An 18,772-nucleotide genomic window follows, 5' to 3' on the forward strand; every position below is an offset into this window, starting at 1 on the left:
AAAAAACATTTTTAATGAAAACCTTTCTCAACACTTATCAGCTTGAACACCAACATTTTCTAATTACTTTTCTCTATCACTGATCTGTATAATATTAAGAAATGCTACTCTGAGAAGCAAGAAAAAGTTCAAACGTGAATTCTAAGCTAAATTTATCATAAAAGCACTAGAAATATGCCAAAACTCAATGAAATCCTATAATCCTCTTTAATAGTTATGATCAGCTCATTTATCATTAATCTGCATCAAGTTTCTCAAAACTCTTTAGAGATCAGGCTTCAGATTTTATTTATTTATAAGTTAATGAATGAAAAAGGAGTAGAGATCATTGATTGATTGATGTTTGCATATTACCTGAATTTTCTGGTCTCACAGAAGACATTATTGAATCCACCTCCACCTGGAACAGAGGAGACACAACAGTGGTTTTCTACAGAAGTGCTCAATCTGAACTCTGTATGAGGTCCAAATATCAATGTTATGTCAATAATATGTGTCTTCACTAAATACTGATCTCATAATAGTACATATTATACTACAGTACCCTAACCTGTGCTATTTAAGCAAGAAAAGATTTGATTTTAATTTTAGAGAAACACGCTCTTCCTTGGTAAGTAAACTAAAAGCAGACACGAACCTAACAAAATCCTCATCAAGATCCTAACCTTAAACAAAATATAATTTAACAGGCATGGTTAAGTTTATGCAGACCAGAGTTCAACTACACAAAAAGGATGTAATGTGCAAAATAAATTTCTAGAGTCAGCCTCCAACATTTTTTTTCCTTTAAACAAGGAAATACTTTTCTGATTCAGCATTCAGATTGAAGTATTTCCTAAAAACTATTCTTGATCAAATTCATTTGGTAAATCAGGCTAAAGCAGTAAATGAAAAAAAAAAACCCAAAACTTTGCATCATTCAGCTTGAAAACTTATCCTGAAGCAAATTCATTCCTCTTTCATTTTTCTTATTATATAAATCCTTTAGTGTCTTTCAATAGGATCTTATCTCACTATTTTTCTGATAGAAAGAAAGGAATGACAGATGTCGATTAGCATGTTACCAAAATTCAGATTAGTGTGTTGCCAAGATTCACTAACAGCACAAAGTCAAAAAGCTAAATGACCTGATAAATACGAGGATACTGACTTTCTAGAATAGTATTTGGAGCTGACAAAGTGGTTACTGGCAAAGGTCTTTGAAAAATTTAAGGAAAGAAAAGGGTGTGTATATCTAAAAAAAAAAAAATAATGAGTGGTCTCTTTTGGGCTGTATTTGTATTGCTTTTTAGCATGACCGAGTGTTCAAGAATGCTCCCTCTTCCATCTATGCTATTAGAATACAAGACTGCACATACTGGCAACACTGAAACATTTCACATAGGAAGAGATAAGGTGCTGGCAGCTTTTACTGCAATCTGAGTACAGCCTATTCTGGAGAACAGACGTGCCAAACATGCTGTGTCCAGTTAACCTAAGTCTACATGTCCCATTTGGCCTGCAAAGCTTTTTTCAGACTGAGTTGGGCAAATAGATGAGAGAGCTCTTTTTAGAATGCTTTAATAAGATGTGCCAAAGAGCAGCTGGAATTTGTAAGCAGCTCTGAGCTCAGACTGCTCTTCCACACTCCAGATGCTAAGGTACCCTGCTGTTGGCATCTTGATCAGCAGCAAATGCTGAGCCACAGGTGTCCTGATGTAAAGGGATGGAGTTAGGTCAGGGAAAGGACTGGATGCCTCTTGGCCGCTGAACACCTAGGCACAGTGGAGAATGCTCCTGTTTAGACCTAAGTGTAACACGTAGTACCAGGAATGAAACTTCAGCTGAGAAAACAAAATGTTCTCATGACTATTATTCCTGCAGTACCTTTTCATTTGAAAGTGTCTGAATGTGCATTTAACTAGCTGAATGAGGGTTGAAATATGGCAGTGCTTTAGATCAGTTGAAATATTCTAGGGGAATACATTTTCATATATTCATAGCTACCTGTCTCAGAAGGTCTAATTTTGAGAGCAAAAAGTTTGGAATCTCTTTGAATAAACACACAATAACAATGTGTAAATAAGAGTTCTGTCAAACTTCAACAAATTATTTAGAAAAAAACTAAGTAGGAATGAGATTCAATTTTTTAGGATCTACTTCCTTCAGTAGAGTTCATTGGTGACATCTTGTGGGGAAAGTCAGCATAACTTTTAATTTATGGAGTAAATGAAAACATGACCAAAAATAGCAACAAATTACTGAAAGTGCAGTCAACCAATTGATTACAGTTGATGATGCTAGATAACTGCCACTCCTACTGAAATAAAAATTAGGTTAGCATGCTGGGTAGTTGAGTAAAAGGTTTTGCCATAACTTAAGTAACATACATCCACTGTTGCCAGTTTCTTGTAAAGCTGTTAGAAGTACTCTAAGTGTCATTATTTTTAGTGACTCCAAAAAAATACAAGGATTTTCATTGTAATCCTTTATTTCAATAACTTTGACAACATGGAAAAATGCACAATAATACACTCAAGAGCTGGATACCAAACAATTTTTAGGTCCACACCTTCTACGTTTAGTCCCTATCTGGCGTACCAAAAGCATTATGTTTTTTGAAACTATATAAAAGCAACCAAAAACACACTAAAACATTGAAGAGATCACTTACAATGCCTAGCCAGTAAGAAAAAGCAAAAGGGATGGCTGTGCCATAAGCCGTAGTTAATGTATGTTAGAGAGAGCCATGAAGAGAAGTATCTGTCTACACAGGGCTTTTAGTATTTCATCTTAGTAAGTGATTGCTGTATAAAGGGCAGCAGCTGCTAGAATTGTGACCACTTAAGGAAACAGCAAAATCATCAGAGGACAGAATAACTCCTGGAACAAATGTTTTCGATTAATTTTTGTGCAGCTGCACAGATAGAATAATCTATGGCCAGGTGTTCACAGCACTGTCTAGAGACACAACAGGTGTGACATGGCTCCCTTCCAGGAAGAAAGGACTAAACCTACATCTCCCTTCTTCCTAGGAGTCCTTCTCTTCTACTCTCTTCCCAAAAAGGAACCAACAGTGACTTATGCACAGAAACTGCTCTTGTTTGAATGCCTTAATCGTGCTTTCAGAACACCTACTGGGAAAAAAAAAGAACAAACCAAAACAAAAAACCCCACAACATTCAGGGAATGTAAAAAAAGAACAGCAAGTTTTTAAACAGGAAGACAGCTAAGGGGAAACTGAGAATTTGCAGATTAAGTCAGCAGTTAAGATTCACTTTAGTAACCTACATTATTTTTAAATCTGACTCTAGTTCATGAGGGAAACATTTGTTCATAACTGAAATGTAACAGATTACTCCTTTCAAAGTTAAATAAAATATTTATATGATTTTTACATTATTTGATCATATACAAAAAGTTGTCTATGATTGTCTTAGGCTATTTTCTGAAAATTCGTATGAAAGAAAAAAGTATAAAATTATTCACAAGTGGTCCCTGGGGAAGAAGAATGCTCAAACTGCAGAAGAAAGGTGAATCATAATTTCTGTACTAGATTTACAGTATAACATATCGCTCCAGTTTGTGCTGTCACACTATGAGAAAAATCTCACAGACATTTTGAATTTTGTGTGTATTCTTTATGTTGCTTTTGAGATGACTTACCTTACTAGAATAGGAATGTAATTTCTGAAATTGCATAAAGCTTTAGAATTCATTGAATTCATTAGAATATTGATCAATAACAAGTCCAATATATCGCTTTTTTCATATGTCACACACAGATATGAAACACAATGCATACTTCTGCTCATCAGGGTGTACAGAATAACTTCTCAGCAAGAAAAGTTTGATCACATTCTTTTGAAATAATCTCCCTAGATAAAAAAAATACTTCAAAAATCTGTAGGTGTTTATGTTCACCAGTTCTAGACCAATCTACTCCAGTTAGCACAGATCATTTAGTAAATAGCATTCTTAACAGCAAGGCATCTATATAAGCTGGATATTCAGAATTTAAGAGAAGAAAAAACACATACCTCTGAGAGCTTATAACCAAACAACATTACTACAGCAACTTCAAAGTCCTCTCTGTTCAAATAGCCTTTGTTACCTTCATCACACACTTCAAAAACCTGCAGAAACAAAGCGATCTGCATTAAAAACAACAAATATAATGCAATATTTTTTACTTAAAATAACTGCTATGGGAAAAATAAAACAAGCACTTAGTGAGTGAGCTAAATGATTAAAAAATATACGTACTGAAGCTTAGTCCCACCTCTGTAATAACTGCATTCAACTACCATTAAGGTAGCTGAGGGACTAAGAGTAGTCCGTTTTGGCCTTTTTTATTATTTAAAATATATTTTTCTACTTCTAAAAGGTTCCCCCCACCCAAACTTAGGAGATACAATACAGATTTCTAGAATCAAACTACACCGAGTTTGCTCCTTCTAGATGGCCTCAAAACTGTAGTAAAGCACAAAGAGACAGAAACGAGTACAAGCGCCACAGACAGCTTTCTAGCTGCACTTGTTTTATCACGGGACGATAACAGGTACTTAGCTGTTTAACTGCAGCCACAGCCTGTAGCAGAGAGGCACGACAGCCCCACGCTGTGGCGTTTCGCTCTGCTGGATGGAGCACACTTTGATGCCGCCCGTGCTCTAACTTATTTTACACCTGTTTCCCTCCCACACTCCCCTTGAAGCTGCCATGCAGTTACCTCATTAGCAGGGCGCTTCCGCTGCGGTAATTAACACCGAGCTGAAAGAATCATTATGTAAATATCGCACCTGCCCTGAGTTAACACGGGGTCCGACGCCAGCATTTCGTATGAACTCAGTGAGGTAACGCGCGGCAGCTTCACCAATTACCAGAGGCACACGGGAGCTGCCCGAGCTCCTTGGAGGGGCGGGAAGGGCTCCGCTCCGCACGCCACGTTTCCCAGGGACACCGCCGCACCCCGCAGCAGCCCCGTCACGCACCCTGGCGCAGCGCTCCCGCAGCGAACCCATGGCGGCGGCTGCCCGGCAACGGCGCCGCTGTGCGGGGCGGAGCGAAGGCGGCACCGCCTCCCTCATCTCCTCCTCCTGAACTCGGTCCCCGGCCAGAGCGCCTGGGGAAGGTGCCGTCCTTCCGGAACGGGAAGAGGCGGGCGCAGGCTGGCGCGAAGAGGTGCTGGGGTGAGCGGTGAGCTTGTGGAGTCTTGGTGCGGGCCGGTAATGTCGCTATGGCTGCTACTGTTGAGGGGTGGGACTGGCGGCTGGAGTCCCACCGCGACGGTCCGGGCGGCATCTCGCGCCCCCTCAGCCGGCCGCGGTTCCCGCGCGCTGCTGCTGCTGCTGCTGGCCCCGCCCGGCCGCGGTTCTGCCCGCCTCGGGGGCGGTGTTAAGGCGGGCGGTGGTGGTGTGGCGGGTGTGCTCCGAGTTCTCATTCTCAGTAGTGTGGGCTGCGCCTCTGAGCGCTGGGTTCAGCGCGAGAAGTGCTGTGTGATGCAAATCCTGCTGAGTGCTTTGCTGCACGTGTCCTTGCTCGAGCTGGTTTCTCACCTGCAGGTTTCCCTGTGCAGCTGCTTCCTACTTGGTAGCCGCTTCTGTTGCCCGCGTTTCTTTGTTTCTTGGGAGCAGCTTTGTTGTTATTGCATATTGTTTTGTATGTGAGGACCGTGTCAGATCTGGGGGGTGGAGGTCATTATAAGAGGCAAGTGGAGGCTGGGAAGGGAAACAGTGTGGTCTCTTCGTTTGTAGCAACATGCTTCAGGAAGGCGCCCACGGGCGGTGGACTGTGTCTAGCAGTGAGGACAGCACTGAAGAGAATTCTGACAGCGAAAAGCCCTCGACGTCCTCGCTGCCGTGTGCCCAGCGCAGTGAAGCGAGTGCGCCGCAGTACCTCTGCTCTGAGGCCAGGAGGGCCGCTCACAAAAGGAAGGCTTCTCCGCTGAAGTTTGTTGACACGTGTCTCCCTGCGCATACACCTCCTGCAGAAAAGCAGAGGCCTGGCCAGGAGGGCTTGGGATGGTGCCTTTCTAGTAGCGATGAAGAGCCTGAAGACCAGGTGAAGCATGCCAGCAAGGAAACACCGAAAGAGGAAAAGTGCGATGCACCCAGAGAGCAACCTCGGAGTCATTGCAAAGATGAACATTCAAAGGGTGTGAAAGCAGAGGACTATAATGAAGCACCTGGTGAACCCCAAGATACCTGGGATTTGCTGAGTGGAGGGAACCCTTTTGGGTTTTTTCTCACCAAAGTTAGGGGAATTGAGCAGAGCTATAATTCTGGAGCCCTGCACATAAAAGGTGAGGAAGTGGCTCTTGCAGAAGTGGACTTTTGGATGGGAGGGTCTTGTGTGCAAGTGGACACTTAATTTTTAGTTTATGGGTTTTTTTAACGCAAAGATTCCTTGGTTTAAATGAGGCTTCGTACTCCAGGTATGAATATCGTAGGAACTGGTTCTGTTACCTCTTGTTTGTGCTTGTCTTTGTGCTGCCAAGTGGTTTGGATCCAGTAAGTCACTGTTACTTGATGTTGTACACGGTACTGCCTTGTGAGTTTCTGTGGCTTGAGCTCACAGTCACGCGTCAGTGCAACTGAAAGTGAGCGTAAGTCAGAGGTGGAGTAGGATATGGTGTATGACACTGGTGATTTGGGAATGCCAGGTGACTGAAATTAATTTTACTTTATATAAGGGTAGAAAGCAGTGTGCATCTGTAGCCATCTCTATGTTCAGAGAAGCCTCTTGCATTGCAAGCCCTCAAGCAATGCATCACAAGCCCTCAAGCCCAAAAGCAATCATTAACAGGTGATTTGTGCACAGATAGTAAAATGAAGTAGGAAACTTCTGTAGTTCCTTGTGTGGATCCTCAATCTGTTTTTGTCATGCAACTCGCCTGGTTAACTAACTGTTCCTCAATCTTGTGTGCCCCCTACAGCAATGGCTGTAGGCAGCCTGGTGTCTGAGGCCTTGGTTGCATTACTCCTGTACAGTTTTACCTACCTTGTGAACTCTGGCTTCTGGGCAGTCTTTCCATAAGAGTAATTATCTTGTTACGCGATTGCTTGAGCTGGTACAGAGGCTATTTCTTTGTTTTAACTTGCAGAACAGTTCCTATAGAGAAGTTCTAGTAAAGACACAGTATCTCATAACCTATTTGTCAGATATATTTTGTAGTTGCAGCTGTGCTTTCAGTTCATGAGGTTTTAAATCCTCAGTGTGATTAGTGTTCTATGTTCCCATTAATAAAATAGACTAAGGATACACATATCCTGCAATCATCCTGCAGCCTTCCCCGTGTAGTTAAGTTTCTGGTCTGTGTATCTCTGAGTGACAGGGTGTCAAAGCGGTGGGTAGTTGTATTCTTCCTTTCTCTTTCCCTGAAAAGGAGAGGGGAAAAAAAAAAAAAGCAAGGAGCTCTAGGACTGCTGTCAGTACTAGCACAAATGACCTGCAGCAGGTAACTCTTTAAGTATTAACTATGCCCTTTCTGTTTCTAAGTTGCCACAGTTCTTCAGGACCCTCTATAGGGGAGAAAATAGCTTGTCCCTTTCTTTACTTGGTCTTGGTCTTCCTACTAGTAAGTTTTTGAACTTGGTGCTCTGCTTTGAAAGGGGTGATGCTGTTTAAAACCGTAAGACAATAAGCATAGAGTCATAGAATCCTTAGCATTTCATAGCAGAACCAGGGACTTGAATGTTCTACTCAGTAAACTTGTCAATGTCTGTTACACTCAGTCTGTGAATCTAGCACTTGTAGTAATCATGCTGTTCAAGGCAAAAAAGGTTCACTTAAGCTTTCTATACTCAATTGTGTCTTAATGTTTTTAATAGATATTTTGTCTCCTCTTTTTGGGACCCTTGTATCTTCTGCTCAGGTGAGTTTTCTATTTGCCAAATTGCCATTGCTTGCTTATTTCCCCAATCCTCAAACCTGTATGTGATAATCCATTTTTTTGCCATGTAGCTGATTTCAGCAGGGAACTTCATTAAAGTACTGAGGGAGCCCTGAGTGCTTTCAACAGCACGTTGATTTATTGAAAAATAAAAATGATCCTATGTTCTGCTTAGAAGTCAAGCAAATGTGAAACTACTTTCTCTCTTGCGCTCTGGAAATGCGCAACCGAAAAATGCATCTTCATGTAATTGAATGATAAAACAATGTGTTTTGCAATCTAAGCATGAGATTTTTGTTACTGAATGGAAGCTTTTGCTTTTGTTCTTGGTATAAACATGTGGCATTTGCAAAACACTGCATTCAGCTTTTACATTATGTGTGTTGTCTGCATTCTAAACTTTATGAACGCTACTACGTGCTTTGGAGTAACTTAAATTTATTCTTGAATGAAGAGATGTGAAAGAAAGCATTTGAAATTGAAAAATGAACCCACTGTTAAAACATGCTGATTGCAGTTTTGTAGTGTCATTGTGTGATGGAGCATCATTATGCGTTTATATAATGTAAGTGATAATGAATGCGTAGAAAGTATTCTTTTTTTCCCCCATACTCGATCGTTCTGACAAACTGCTACTTCTTTTTAATGAGCTTATTTTCCTTCTTATGTACAAGTTTAACTACTGTATAGACGTGGCATGGCTCGTAAGACAGTATCCACAGGAATACAGGTATGTTTACTTGTACAGAAATGAAATAATACAATTTCCAAATCACTCTGTTCATGTAAATTCATCTTATAATTCAATGATAACCAGTGTTTCTTGTTTGTGTGCGTATAGGCATATTCCACACTTATTGCACTATATTTCTCTACTAATTTATTGTCTTTTTATGAGTCAGTGTAAGGTGCTGACAGTTCAGTATGGCTGGTTTTGAGTTTCTTTTTATTAGGTAATGTTTAAGTCACCCCATTGCAGGCCAAGACAACAGTGGGTGAACTGTGAAAACAGAATGAAAATTTTTGTTGAAGAGCATGAGAGAAGTGTGTGAAAGAGATTGGAGTGGTATTTAATGGGTAGAGTTGCTGTATATTGTTGTGGAAGCAGCTCTTATTTCCTTTAAATGACATTCTGACAATGGCAGTTTATCACAGATGAAGTATACTTATGATACTGAATTTTCTTTTCTATTTTGCATTTTACTGAAAATTCAGTAGAGCAGATTATGTGAAACTGCTGCTGGAGTAGACCTAGCCTTCTCCTTCACATCTTCTCTGTGAAGTAACATTGTCTTATAGATCCAGACTCTGTGTTTTTTTCCTATTTTCTGTCTTTCTGTTGAAGAAACCATTAAGATGTAGTTAATGTAGTTAGTATAGTCTTTAGTGCCATCTTTCTAATAGGTCATTGGATTTAGGGACCAGAAGTCATAGCTCCATCAAAGACTGTTTCGGATTGATTACTAATTCAGTTGATGCTTTCGTAATAATCTCGTTTTATTTCAGGAAGAAGCCACTGCTGATAGTTCATGGTGAAAAGAGAGAGTCCAAAGCTGAACTACTTGCACAAGCACGCCCTTTTGAGAACATTAGCTTCTGTCAGGTAACTGACATTTGTGTTATCCTTTGGTTGAAATTAAGCCATTTATTTTATTCAATCTTCTTGCAAGAGGAGAAACACCTTGTATGGAAAGTTGAGAATTTATTATTTTGCTTTAAGGAATATACTTGCTAGAACCATAGGAACATGTAAACTATGGTCTAAAAGGTGTGTAATTGCACACCTGCCACCCACAACAAGTTTGCACAGAATTACTGCCTTCAAAAAATGTCTTGGTTTACAGAAGAGGTGCCTGCTGTCTCCACTGACACATTGCACTGTAATTCCCAGTATTGCTGAGAAGGAAATACTGTTTGTCGAAGGCACAGAACATAATGCTTGCGTCACTGTGATCTTAAGTTTAATCTAAGAATTATTTTTAGTCCAGATAGGTCATAAAGAAGAAGATATTATTACACATAGCCTCCATCATAAAGTTGTTGGCTTCAGCCTGAGTGAGTGATATGGTTATAGCAGCTTGCTGGGAGAGCTACACAGTTGGTAATGGGGATATCTTCTTTGAAAACATGATATTGATCTTCCTTTTTTTTCTCAGATGGTCTGGGAAATATGAGCTTACTGGAAATTGCAGTATTAATGCCATACTTAGTGAGTTCTCAAGGCTAAGTTTTCTGAGCTGCTGTGTGCTGTACTAACTGTGTGTTAATGCTAAATAGTAGACTAGCAACTAATTTTTTGATGAGATTAAGATTTCAAATATGCTACCAACAAACCTGGTTTTACATACAAAGCGTCTTTTTCACAAGCACACCAGGAATTGAATGTGATGCCCTTTACAATAGACTTGCTAGTTTAGTTCCTAGCAAGTGATAGGGACAAATTTCAAAGGTGTTGAGGAAAAATAATGTATTTTGTGATCTGTCCACTAGAGAGCAGTGAAATGAAACAAAATGAAGGTGAAGGACCCTTCCCTCTTTAATAATAATGTTACATACTAGAAGTACACAATAGGAATTTTTAACTAATTTGTAGTGATCAACTCTTTCATTTTATAGGCCAAGCTGGATATTGCATTTGGAACTCACCATACGTAAGTAACATTTATGAGGCAGAAAGCTCCCTTTTAAAGATGACACAGTTACTGGTATTTAATGTCTGAAAGTATTTAGAGGACAGGAAAATTACTGGATGTGAAGACATAATTTTGAAGAATGCCTAATGTGTACTGATGAAATTTGAAAATAATCTCTATCTTGTTTTGTATGTGTCTATTTCAGTGTGCAAATTGTTTTAAAGCTGTAAAACTGACTTTTATTAGAAAATTACTATTTTATTTTCTGTTTATAAATGATGAAATTTTTCTCCTTTGAGGAAACAAATGAAGTGTCAATTATGCAGTTATGCAACTAGAGTCAATGAACTGTAGGTACTAGTTGTTAATAACTCATCCCTTAATACCAACACTATAGTGCAGGCTTTATCAGTCATTAGCAGATCAGTCAGAACACTGGTTTACAACTCTGTTTTTGGAGTTAATGTAAGCAGTCTGGAAACAATTACTGATAAATATATTTCTTTTTAGTCTTTTCAAAGCAGAACTTAGGTTTGATATTGTGGAAGTGTCATGAAGGGAATGTTGTAGATAGCAAGTAACTGCTAAGAACAGATTAGATCTTATGTTCTTTATAGAGAAGATCTTTGGTTTCAGGACAATGTAGTATTTATTTATCAATTAATCATTTTGTAGAATTTTTTTTTAATATGTGAGAGGATATCTTGTATCTGCAAAGGAGTGAGTGTATTTAAAAGAGCATAGCAAATAAAGTGTTCTGCAAGAGTTCCTGGTTGCTTCTGGAGGTTCGTCGCAAGATGATGAGCTGTGCTCTCGAATAAATCATATTATATATCCTATTTTTAAGGAAAATGATGTTGTTATTATATGAAGAAGGTTTTCGAGTTGTGATACATACATCCAATCTTATTGCTGAAGACTGGCACCAGAAAACTCAGGGGTAAGCAACAAGGCTTTAGTAGGTCTTTTGTTTCTCTGCTATTAAATAGTGAGTCTGTATGGCTTGTTCTGTATTAGTCTGTTTTCTTGTTTGTGCTAGATACACAACTTTTCCTCTCTTTAAACACTAATTTCAACAAATAGGTTGAAAATCAGACTTTACGTAAGTAAAAGCTTAGTCACCTGGTTTTCACTGTTTTCTATGTGAATTAAATTGAGCGCATATATTGTTTTCTAAGACAACCTGTGTGTCAAAATGTTTGAGAAAATACTGTTTGGGCCTCTTCTTTACTGGAAAATAAACATTTAGACCATATTAACATCAGCTGAACCGATAAAATGATAGATAAATGATAATCCTTGTGTGTGTGTGAAGGTCTGTTACGTTGTAGGCAAAGTCTCCTCCCCCATGGAGTTCAGGGTGCGGAGAGGTGAAGGCTGTGGTTCTTATAGTCACTGGAGCATTTCTGATGATTTTAGAGGAGTACCTTTATGCCTGAGCCTGGCCTTTTCCACAGCAGTGAAACCTATAAGCATCTGCATGGATAAGTGTGTTTAAATTGGTTGACTTCAAGTGAAATAACTAGTGTTGTGGTACTGGGTGAAAACTGGGTGAATCTGAAAAGTTGCTTCAGAGTTAGTAGCATCGCAGTAAAGTAAATATGTCCAGTATTATTTTTAGCTCCTTCACATCTACTTTAATCACTTAAACCTTTTGATAACATGTGGTGTCCTTGTTTTTGTGGCTTTGTTTTTTAGAATGTGGCTAAGCCCTTTATATCCAAGGCTACCTCAGGGATCATCTGATTCTGCTGGTGAATCTGAAACTAATTTTAAATCTGACTTAATAAGTTACTTGATGGCTTACAATTCTCCTGTGCTCAAGGAATGGATAGATCTGATTCGAGAGCATGATTTATCAGAGACAAGGTACAGCTTATGCTTATAATAACTTGCATGCTTCCCCCCCGAGCTTATGGAATCTGCAATTAAGAGCTGTTAGAGCAATCTTACAGAACTGATCAATTGTCTGTTTCACACTTAAGTATTCTAATGTGAGTCTAACTTTAGGCAGTTTTCTCTGGGGCTGACAGACTTCCTAATATGTTCATTCTGAAAACTAAAGAGCATGAAGTGGTCCAAAGCAGATTTACTCCCATAAAGTTTGGGTTCTACTTAAATAGTTTGATTTCTGTGTTTTGTGTAGAACACGTCTAGGTTGTTTTTTTTTTAAGTTTGACGTTTTGAATCGTTGTATGTGGGTAAATTATCACTTCAGTATGTATGCATATTGTTTTTGTCATTCTTATTTGTAATAGTGAGTTCCATTTGAATCTCTTACACAAACATGTTGAATTGATCAACTTCTAGTTTTAAAAGCATATGTTTTAAAGAAATGAAAAAAACTGAATCAGTAACTTGACAGAGATCTCCTTAAGTGATAGAGATGCAAAGTTTCTTTTAAGTCAGTCTGATGTTTGCTTCATAAAATTACTGGTAGAAGAGTCTGAGTTGTTATAATTTCTCTTTTATAAGGAATATCTATGCAAAAGATATTATAATGAGGATTATATTAAGAATAGGCATTTTCACTTTATACAGAGCACTTCATGCAGATATTTTTCTGATGCTAATATAAGGCATGGCTTTCTGCTAAGAAGTGCACTACCTTCGAATTCCTGCACGTAAAGTAGCTTTTCCCATTGATTTGATTTCCACTGTTGACTGGTAAAGCTACAGATATTTTTTTTTCTTTCTATAGAGTGTATCTGCTTGGTTCTACCCCTGGACGATATCAAGGTATTGATAAAGAGAAGTGGGGTCATCTTAGGCTCAGAAAGGTACTGGAATGTTTTTTATCAATACCATTTTAACTGTAAATGTAATTTGAGAGCATTCATTTGTTCCTCCTAATTTTGCAGCTACACAACGATATTTTAATACGTTGATTTTAAGTTAGCAAAAGCATAAGCTTACAACAGTGTAGATCTTGCACATCATATTCCTCAGCCCCATTGCCCAGGTCAGCTTGCAATCCAAAGTGTCATTTGCTTGTGTGAAGATTCACCATCATTCAGATGGCTTCCTATATTGCTATTTAAAAAATTGGACACCAGTCTTCTGTGAGTAGAAGTCCAATATCCGCGCAAGTTTTCTTGCCAGTAGGATAAGGAGTGAAAACAAAACAAAAGTTGTAAAGGAAAAAATGTTCTTCTGGCATTGTTTCTGTGGTTTAAAAAGGCTAATAACAATGTAGGTATATCTGGTAACACTACACTGACTAAGGCCCTTTAGTCATAAGCCTATTCCATAGAGAAGGGGAAAAAGGTTTCTACTACACAAGTTCATATGTGCTTATATCCATCTGTTTTTAATGTGATATTTAAATTCCATTCACAGCTTAACAACAACTTAAAAACAAAACTGGTTAGTTTTCTTTTCAATTGTTCTGTTTTCCTCCCATTGTGGTGTGGGCGTTAGGGTATGAATAGAACTTTAAGATCAGCTTTCACCAAATGTGAAAAGACTTGTAATTACAACTTCTGAAACTCTTGTTTCACAGTTATAGGAAGAGATCCTAGCATTCTTTTTACTGGTTATTTAAGGTTGGCTTTAATGCTTTTGGATAAAATTTTGATGTTTCATCTTCTCCTAAAAGAATAGTATGTTTATTTGGAGGTCATAGAATGGCTTAGGTTGGAAGGGACCTCACAGATCATCAGGTTCCAACCCCCTGCCACAGGTAGGGTTGCCAGCTACTAGATCAAGTACTAGATCAGATTACCTATGGGGCCTCATCCAACCTGGCCTTAAACACTTCCAGGGATGAGACATCCGCAACCTCTCTGGGCAACCTGTTCCAGCACTTCACCACTAAATCAGTTAAAAACAAAAAACAACAACAACAAAAATGAACAAACAACTCCTTCCCCCTAACATCTAATTAAATCTCCCTTTCTCTAATTTAAGACCATGCCCTCTTGTTCTGTCGCAATCTACTCATGTAAAAAGTTGGTTTCCCTCAAGTTTATAAACTCCCTTTAAACACTGGAAGGCCACAATTAGGTCTCTCCACAGCCTTTCTCTTTTTCGAGGCTGAAAAGCCCAAGAACCTAATGGGTCTGACTTAATTGCCAGGTTGTTGTCAGAAATGACTATGGGAGGATATTGGAAACAATATCAAACCCTTACTTAAGGTTTTCTTTGTTTGTTGAATGTCTTAATGTTTTACTTTTCCTCAATAGCTTTTGAAAGAGCATACTTCATCAATACCAGCACAGGAATCTTGGCCTGTTGTAGGACAGTTCTCAAGCATTGGTTCCCTGGGAGCAGATGGGTCCAAATGGCTGTGCTCAGAATTCCAGGAGAGCCTGGTGGCTGCAGGCAGTGGTGTGTCAGCTCTTCTTAAATGTGATGTTCCAATTCATTTGGTATGTCTTTTAGGTACTAGCTTTAAACTGCAGTGTGATTTTATTTTTGAAAAAAATGAAGCTTTTAATGATTATATTGATAACAAGTTTTCTTTAAGGTGATTTTTTGTTGTTGTTTGAAAATTAATCTCATGTACATTTAAAGCTACGTTATTAAAGACAACTTTTTTCTCCATGAAGGTTTATCCTACTGTGAACAATGTGAGGCAAAGTCTGGAAGGCTATCCTGGTAAGCAGATGTGCAAAAGGAAATCCATTTTATTAGCTTTTTGTGGTAACAATGTCTTGCAAAGTCATTTCAGTGATTGCTGTTGAATGAACCTTAAGTTGCCAAGCTGCTGACAACTTGGCTGAATAGGTGGCAGCAGAATTCTTCTATTTGTATTAATGGGATTCTGACTCCAGTGCTATTATGTTTGAATTAAAAAAAGTGTTCTGGGTATTGGTGTACATGTAACATGTAAATCTGTGTAATCACATTCATGTATAATCATATAGGGAAATGCAGCTCTTGTCCGGTGTTTTAATTGCAGTTATACTTTGATTTTGGCAGAATGTTCAGGTTTTGTGAGTTTGTACTTATTCCAAGTTTATCTCCTGTTGTCTTCACAGTGTCACTGTGTACATCAGTTATAACAGTGTTTTTTACTGCTCATGAGCCTTTTTTTTTTTATAATGCAATGTGCAGTTGGTCTGTTCAGTCTTCCTACGTTTATCTTCATTAAATCATTGCATTTGTGTAGAAAGCATGGTCTCAGTCAACCTGAAAGAGATACTGTAATGTTCTGTTTGATGCAGTAAAGGGAGCTGTCTAATGTCATTGCTGATGATTAGCCTTCAAAAGGTCATGGCAATTGGAAGACTCCTGAAGACTGAAAGGAAGGAATTCTTTCTTGCCTTCAGGAAGAGTAAAGATAAGGAGGGGAGGATCTGGGGAATCTCCCAGTCAGCCTTCAATTGATCCCTAGGAAGGTGATGCAGTAAGCAATCCTGGAATCCATGTCCAAATATGTGGATAAGAAAATAATAGGGAGTTGTCAGCATGGATTTTTTTATTTTAAATGAAAAATTGGACTTAGCCAAGCTTATGTCCTTCTGTGATGAGATTGACAAGCTTGATGAATGAGAGGAGTGCACTGGATCTAAATCTGAGTCGTTTCTAGATGAAGTATCTTTGTGAAGGTGTATATATATATATATATAACATTCTTACAGATAAACTGATGAAATTCACACTAGATAAATGGGCTGGAAACTACCTGAACTGCCAGGCTTAAAATATTGTGATCAGTGGCATGAAGGCCTGCTGGAGATCCAGTAGTTGTGCCAAGAACTGATACTGGTGTCAGATGTTCAGTAACTTCTTACCAGGATAATGGGTGAAGTACACTCTCAGTAAGCTTGCAAATGATAGAAAATCAGAGGAGTGGTTGATGCAACGGCTGACTGATGCTGCCACTCAGAGGGACCTAAATACTGGCTGGAGAAATTGCAACATGTGCTAGCCTAAGACAAGGTACAAGACATGCAATTTCACCTAAAGAGTTCTTGCTTTTTAGAATGTTTGTTGTTTTTTTTTTCTTAATGCTGCTTGTTTTGTTCCCTCTAGTTTGTGTGAGTAGTGACTGCAATTTGTTAATTTTTAAAAAGCAGTGTCAAAACAAAAAATTACCTACATATTTATTTTAATAGGACTTAATTCTAGAGGCTCCATACTAGTTCTCTTTTTTTTCTAGTGTATATTTGCTATTTAGTCTTTGGGGACTTGTTCCATTGTAAAAATACTTTAAATTCTTCTCTGTATATTCAGCTATATTCTACTGTATATTTCTGGAGCATTTCAGTTTTCAAAAAATGAGTAATGGGGACAGTAGGGATAATGTTCGTGAGTCCCTTGCTTTCAGAATGTCTCTCAAAAAGCAATACTGTATCTTTTTTTCTTCTCCTTAAGCTGGTGGTTCCCTTCCATACAGCATACAGACAGCACAGAAACAGCTGTGGTTACATTCCTATTTTCAGTAAGTGCAACTTCTTTGATTTTTCTTAGGTAATGTGTTTAAACTTATGCTCTTGTAGTACTTGTGTGTTAAAAGCAAACGTGGTGAGAAGTTGAGGTAGCATTAAACTCCTTAAGATAAAAGCTTTTATTTCCTTATCTGTTTTTATCTCCAAGGTATAGTCAAAAGGTGCTTTTTTTTTTTTTTTTTATTCCAAACTGTAAAAATTACATGCAGTACTGTTGCTGATGGGAGACACTGCCAGATTTTGCATTCCATAAGCCTCTATTAATACTTTCCTTCTCTGAATTGGATTCATGTTACTTTTTTAAAATTCAGCTGAATTTCACTTTTCTGCTCGTGCTTCAGTCTTCTCAGAAGTTCAGCTGAGACACAGCAGGGTTGGGAAGGCTTTGTTTGTTTCAAGTGTTGCAGTTGTACTGCAAAATTCACAGCTAGTTATGGTAATACTGTCTTTTGTTAAAGGTGCCTGACATTTTCCATCAAAAGCTTCTATTTTCACTTACTACTAATTTTTGCCATATTCTAAACATCTGAAAAATTCAATGCCAGATGTTTCCCTCAGGCTGAATTTTTTAAAAAATGTGGCGTTGTTGTTTTTGAGAACAATGGGGAAAAGTTGTTTTGCACAAACCAAAAAATAAAAATAAAGATCTGGTAACCTCTTACAAGACCACAGCTTTCCGTTCCTTTCACCAGAAACTGCGACTGTTCCAAGTGGAAGCTGCTCTGTTAAGATACTTTACCCACACTCATGTACAGTCAGGTTTGGTAAAGATGCATATTGAGAAGGTTGAGAATACAATTGCTAGTTGCCCAGAGCATCTCCTGGTCTGGAGCAAGCATGATTGCTGCTGTGAGTATTGCTGGCCAATGTCCAGCCTTAATTTGTGTCTTCTGTGATAAGCACATACTTCGTGAGAATCTTACTGGAAAAAAATATATATTTTCAATAAGTCTCTTATGTAATGAGTGATCTCATTAACAAGTTATGTTTTATTTCTGCTCAGTGAGAGCACTGCTCGTTGACCATATTCATATCCTGCTCTGACAACAAAAAGGCTGTATCAAAACCATCTGGTTGTGGATGACAAGTGACCTTGCATAACCTGCTCTTCAGTGACAGTCTAAGTGTATATTCTTATCCTGTAATAATACAAGACGCTGCCCCTTGAGGAGAGCCTGCATGGAAGTTGTTAACATATCCTGTGTTTCTTATCTACGGTAGTCTGGGAGAGACAGACAATGGTTGGTCCTGTTTCAGTAGTATTAAATACAAGATGAGCTTGGTATAGTAACAGGACTTCCAGAAGCAAAGAGAATAGAGGAATTTGTCTAGCTTGTTGGAAAATAATACAAAACTTAAGAAATGAGAGGGCCTGCCAGGGTTAAAAGAGGAGAAATATTTTATGCTTAAAGAAAGGGAGAAGGGGTATCTCCTTTTCAGAAGGAGAGAGGGATTTACAGAGTAGGATAATGGTGGTCTATATTCTCACCTAAAAAGGCAGAAACTCTTTCCCAGATATGTGAATCTTGTCCTGTCTGCAGGCTTTTTCTAACTCTGATAGTTGAGTGTATCTAACCTGGAGTGCAGCTCTGAATTGTGATTTCTTGGAAGTAATTTCTCAAAAGAACGAGAACCCAACGTAGTACTGATTTCACTTTTCTTACAATAGCAAGCAAATAGCAACATCTAGCAAACGAATGCTAGACTTCTTTGTTAAATTAGCTATTGTGTAAGTGGTATATATATATATTTTTTTCTGTGGTAGAGCCACTTTTTTTCCTTTCAATATTATCCATTGAAAAGGAGAGAAATATAATCATCAGTGATTTGTTAATTGTTACTTTTTTGAAGCAGTTGATCAGTCTTAACATAAA

The 18,772-nt window shown here is 38.4% G+C and overlaps 2 protein-coding genes across 10 annotated transcripts in view; one reads left to right on the plus strand and one right to left on the minus strand.

The window, feature by feature from the left end:
* Window positions 1–5,162, minus strand: part of EFCAB11 (EF-hand calcium binding domain 11) — a 77,395-nt gene extending 72,233 nt beyond the window's left edge. For 3 of the 6 annotated variants that reach the window (XR_008209628.1, XM_052696171.1, XM_052696169.1), the window contains exons 1-3: window positions 4,971–5,162; window positions 4,020–4,115; window positions 355–400 (exon numbers count right to left, since the gene is read on the minus strand). Coding sequence is in view for 5 of the 6 variants with exons in the window: in XM_052696171.1 (XP_052552131.1) it covers window positions 355–400; window positions 4,020–4,115; window positions 4,971–5,066 (238 nt within the window). In the remaining variant the exon portion in view is untranslated. The other 3 variants (XM_052696174.1, XM_052696173.1, XM_052696172.1) reach the window with 3 other exon arrangements.
* TDP1 (tyrosyl-DNA phosphodiesterase 1) overlaps window positions 5,037–18,772 on the plus strand; it is a 36,036-nt gene continuing 22,300 nt past the window's right edge. For 2 of the 4 annotated variants that reach the window (XM_052696158.1, XM_052696162.1), the window contains exons 1-12: window positions 5,037–5,168; window positions 5,733–6,280; window positions 7,809–7,852; window positions 8,545–8,600; window positions 9,377–9,473; window positions 10,487–10,521; window positions 11,351–11,443; window positions 12,202–12,372; window positions 13,205–13,283; window positions 14,688–14,873; window positions 15,054–15,102; window positions 16,825–16,891. In XM_052696158.1, coding sequence (XP_052552118.1) covers window positions 5,737–6,280; window positions 7,809–7,852; window positions 8,545–8,600; window positions 9,377–9,473; window positions 10,487–10,521; window positions 11,351–11,443; window positions 12,202–12,372; window positions 13,205–13,283; window positions 14,688–14,873; window positions 15,054–15,102; window positions 16,825–16,891 — 1,421 coding nt within the window. In that variant the 5' untranslated portion in view covers window positions 5,037–5,168; window positions 5,733–5,736. The other 2 variants (XM_052696159.1, XM_052696161.1) reach the window with 2 other exon arrangements.

This window comes from Tympanuchus pallidicinctus, unplaced genomic scaffold (genome assembly GCF_026119805.1).
Source record: "Tympanuchus pallidicinctus isolate F22 unplaced genomic scaffold, pur_lepc_1.0 scaffold3, whole genome shotgun sequence".
Lineage (NCBI taxonomy): Eukaryota > Metazoa > Chordata > Aves > Galliformes > Phasianidae > Tympanuchus > Tympanuchus pallidicinctus.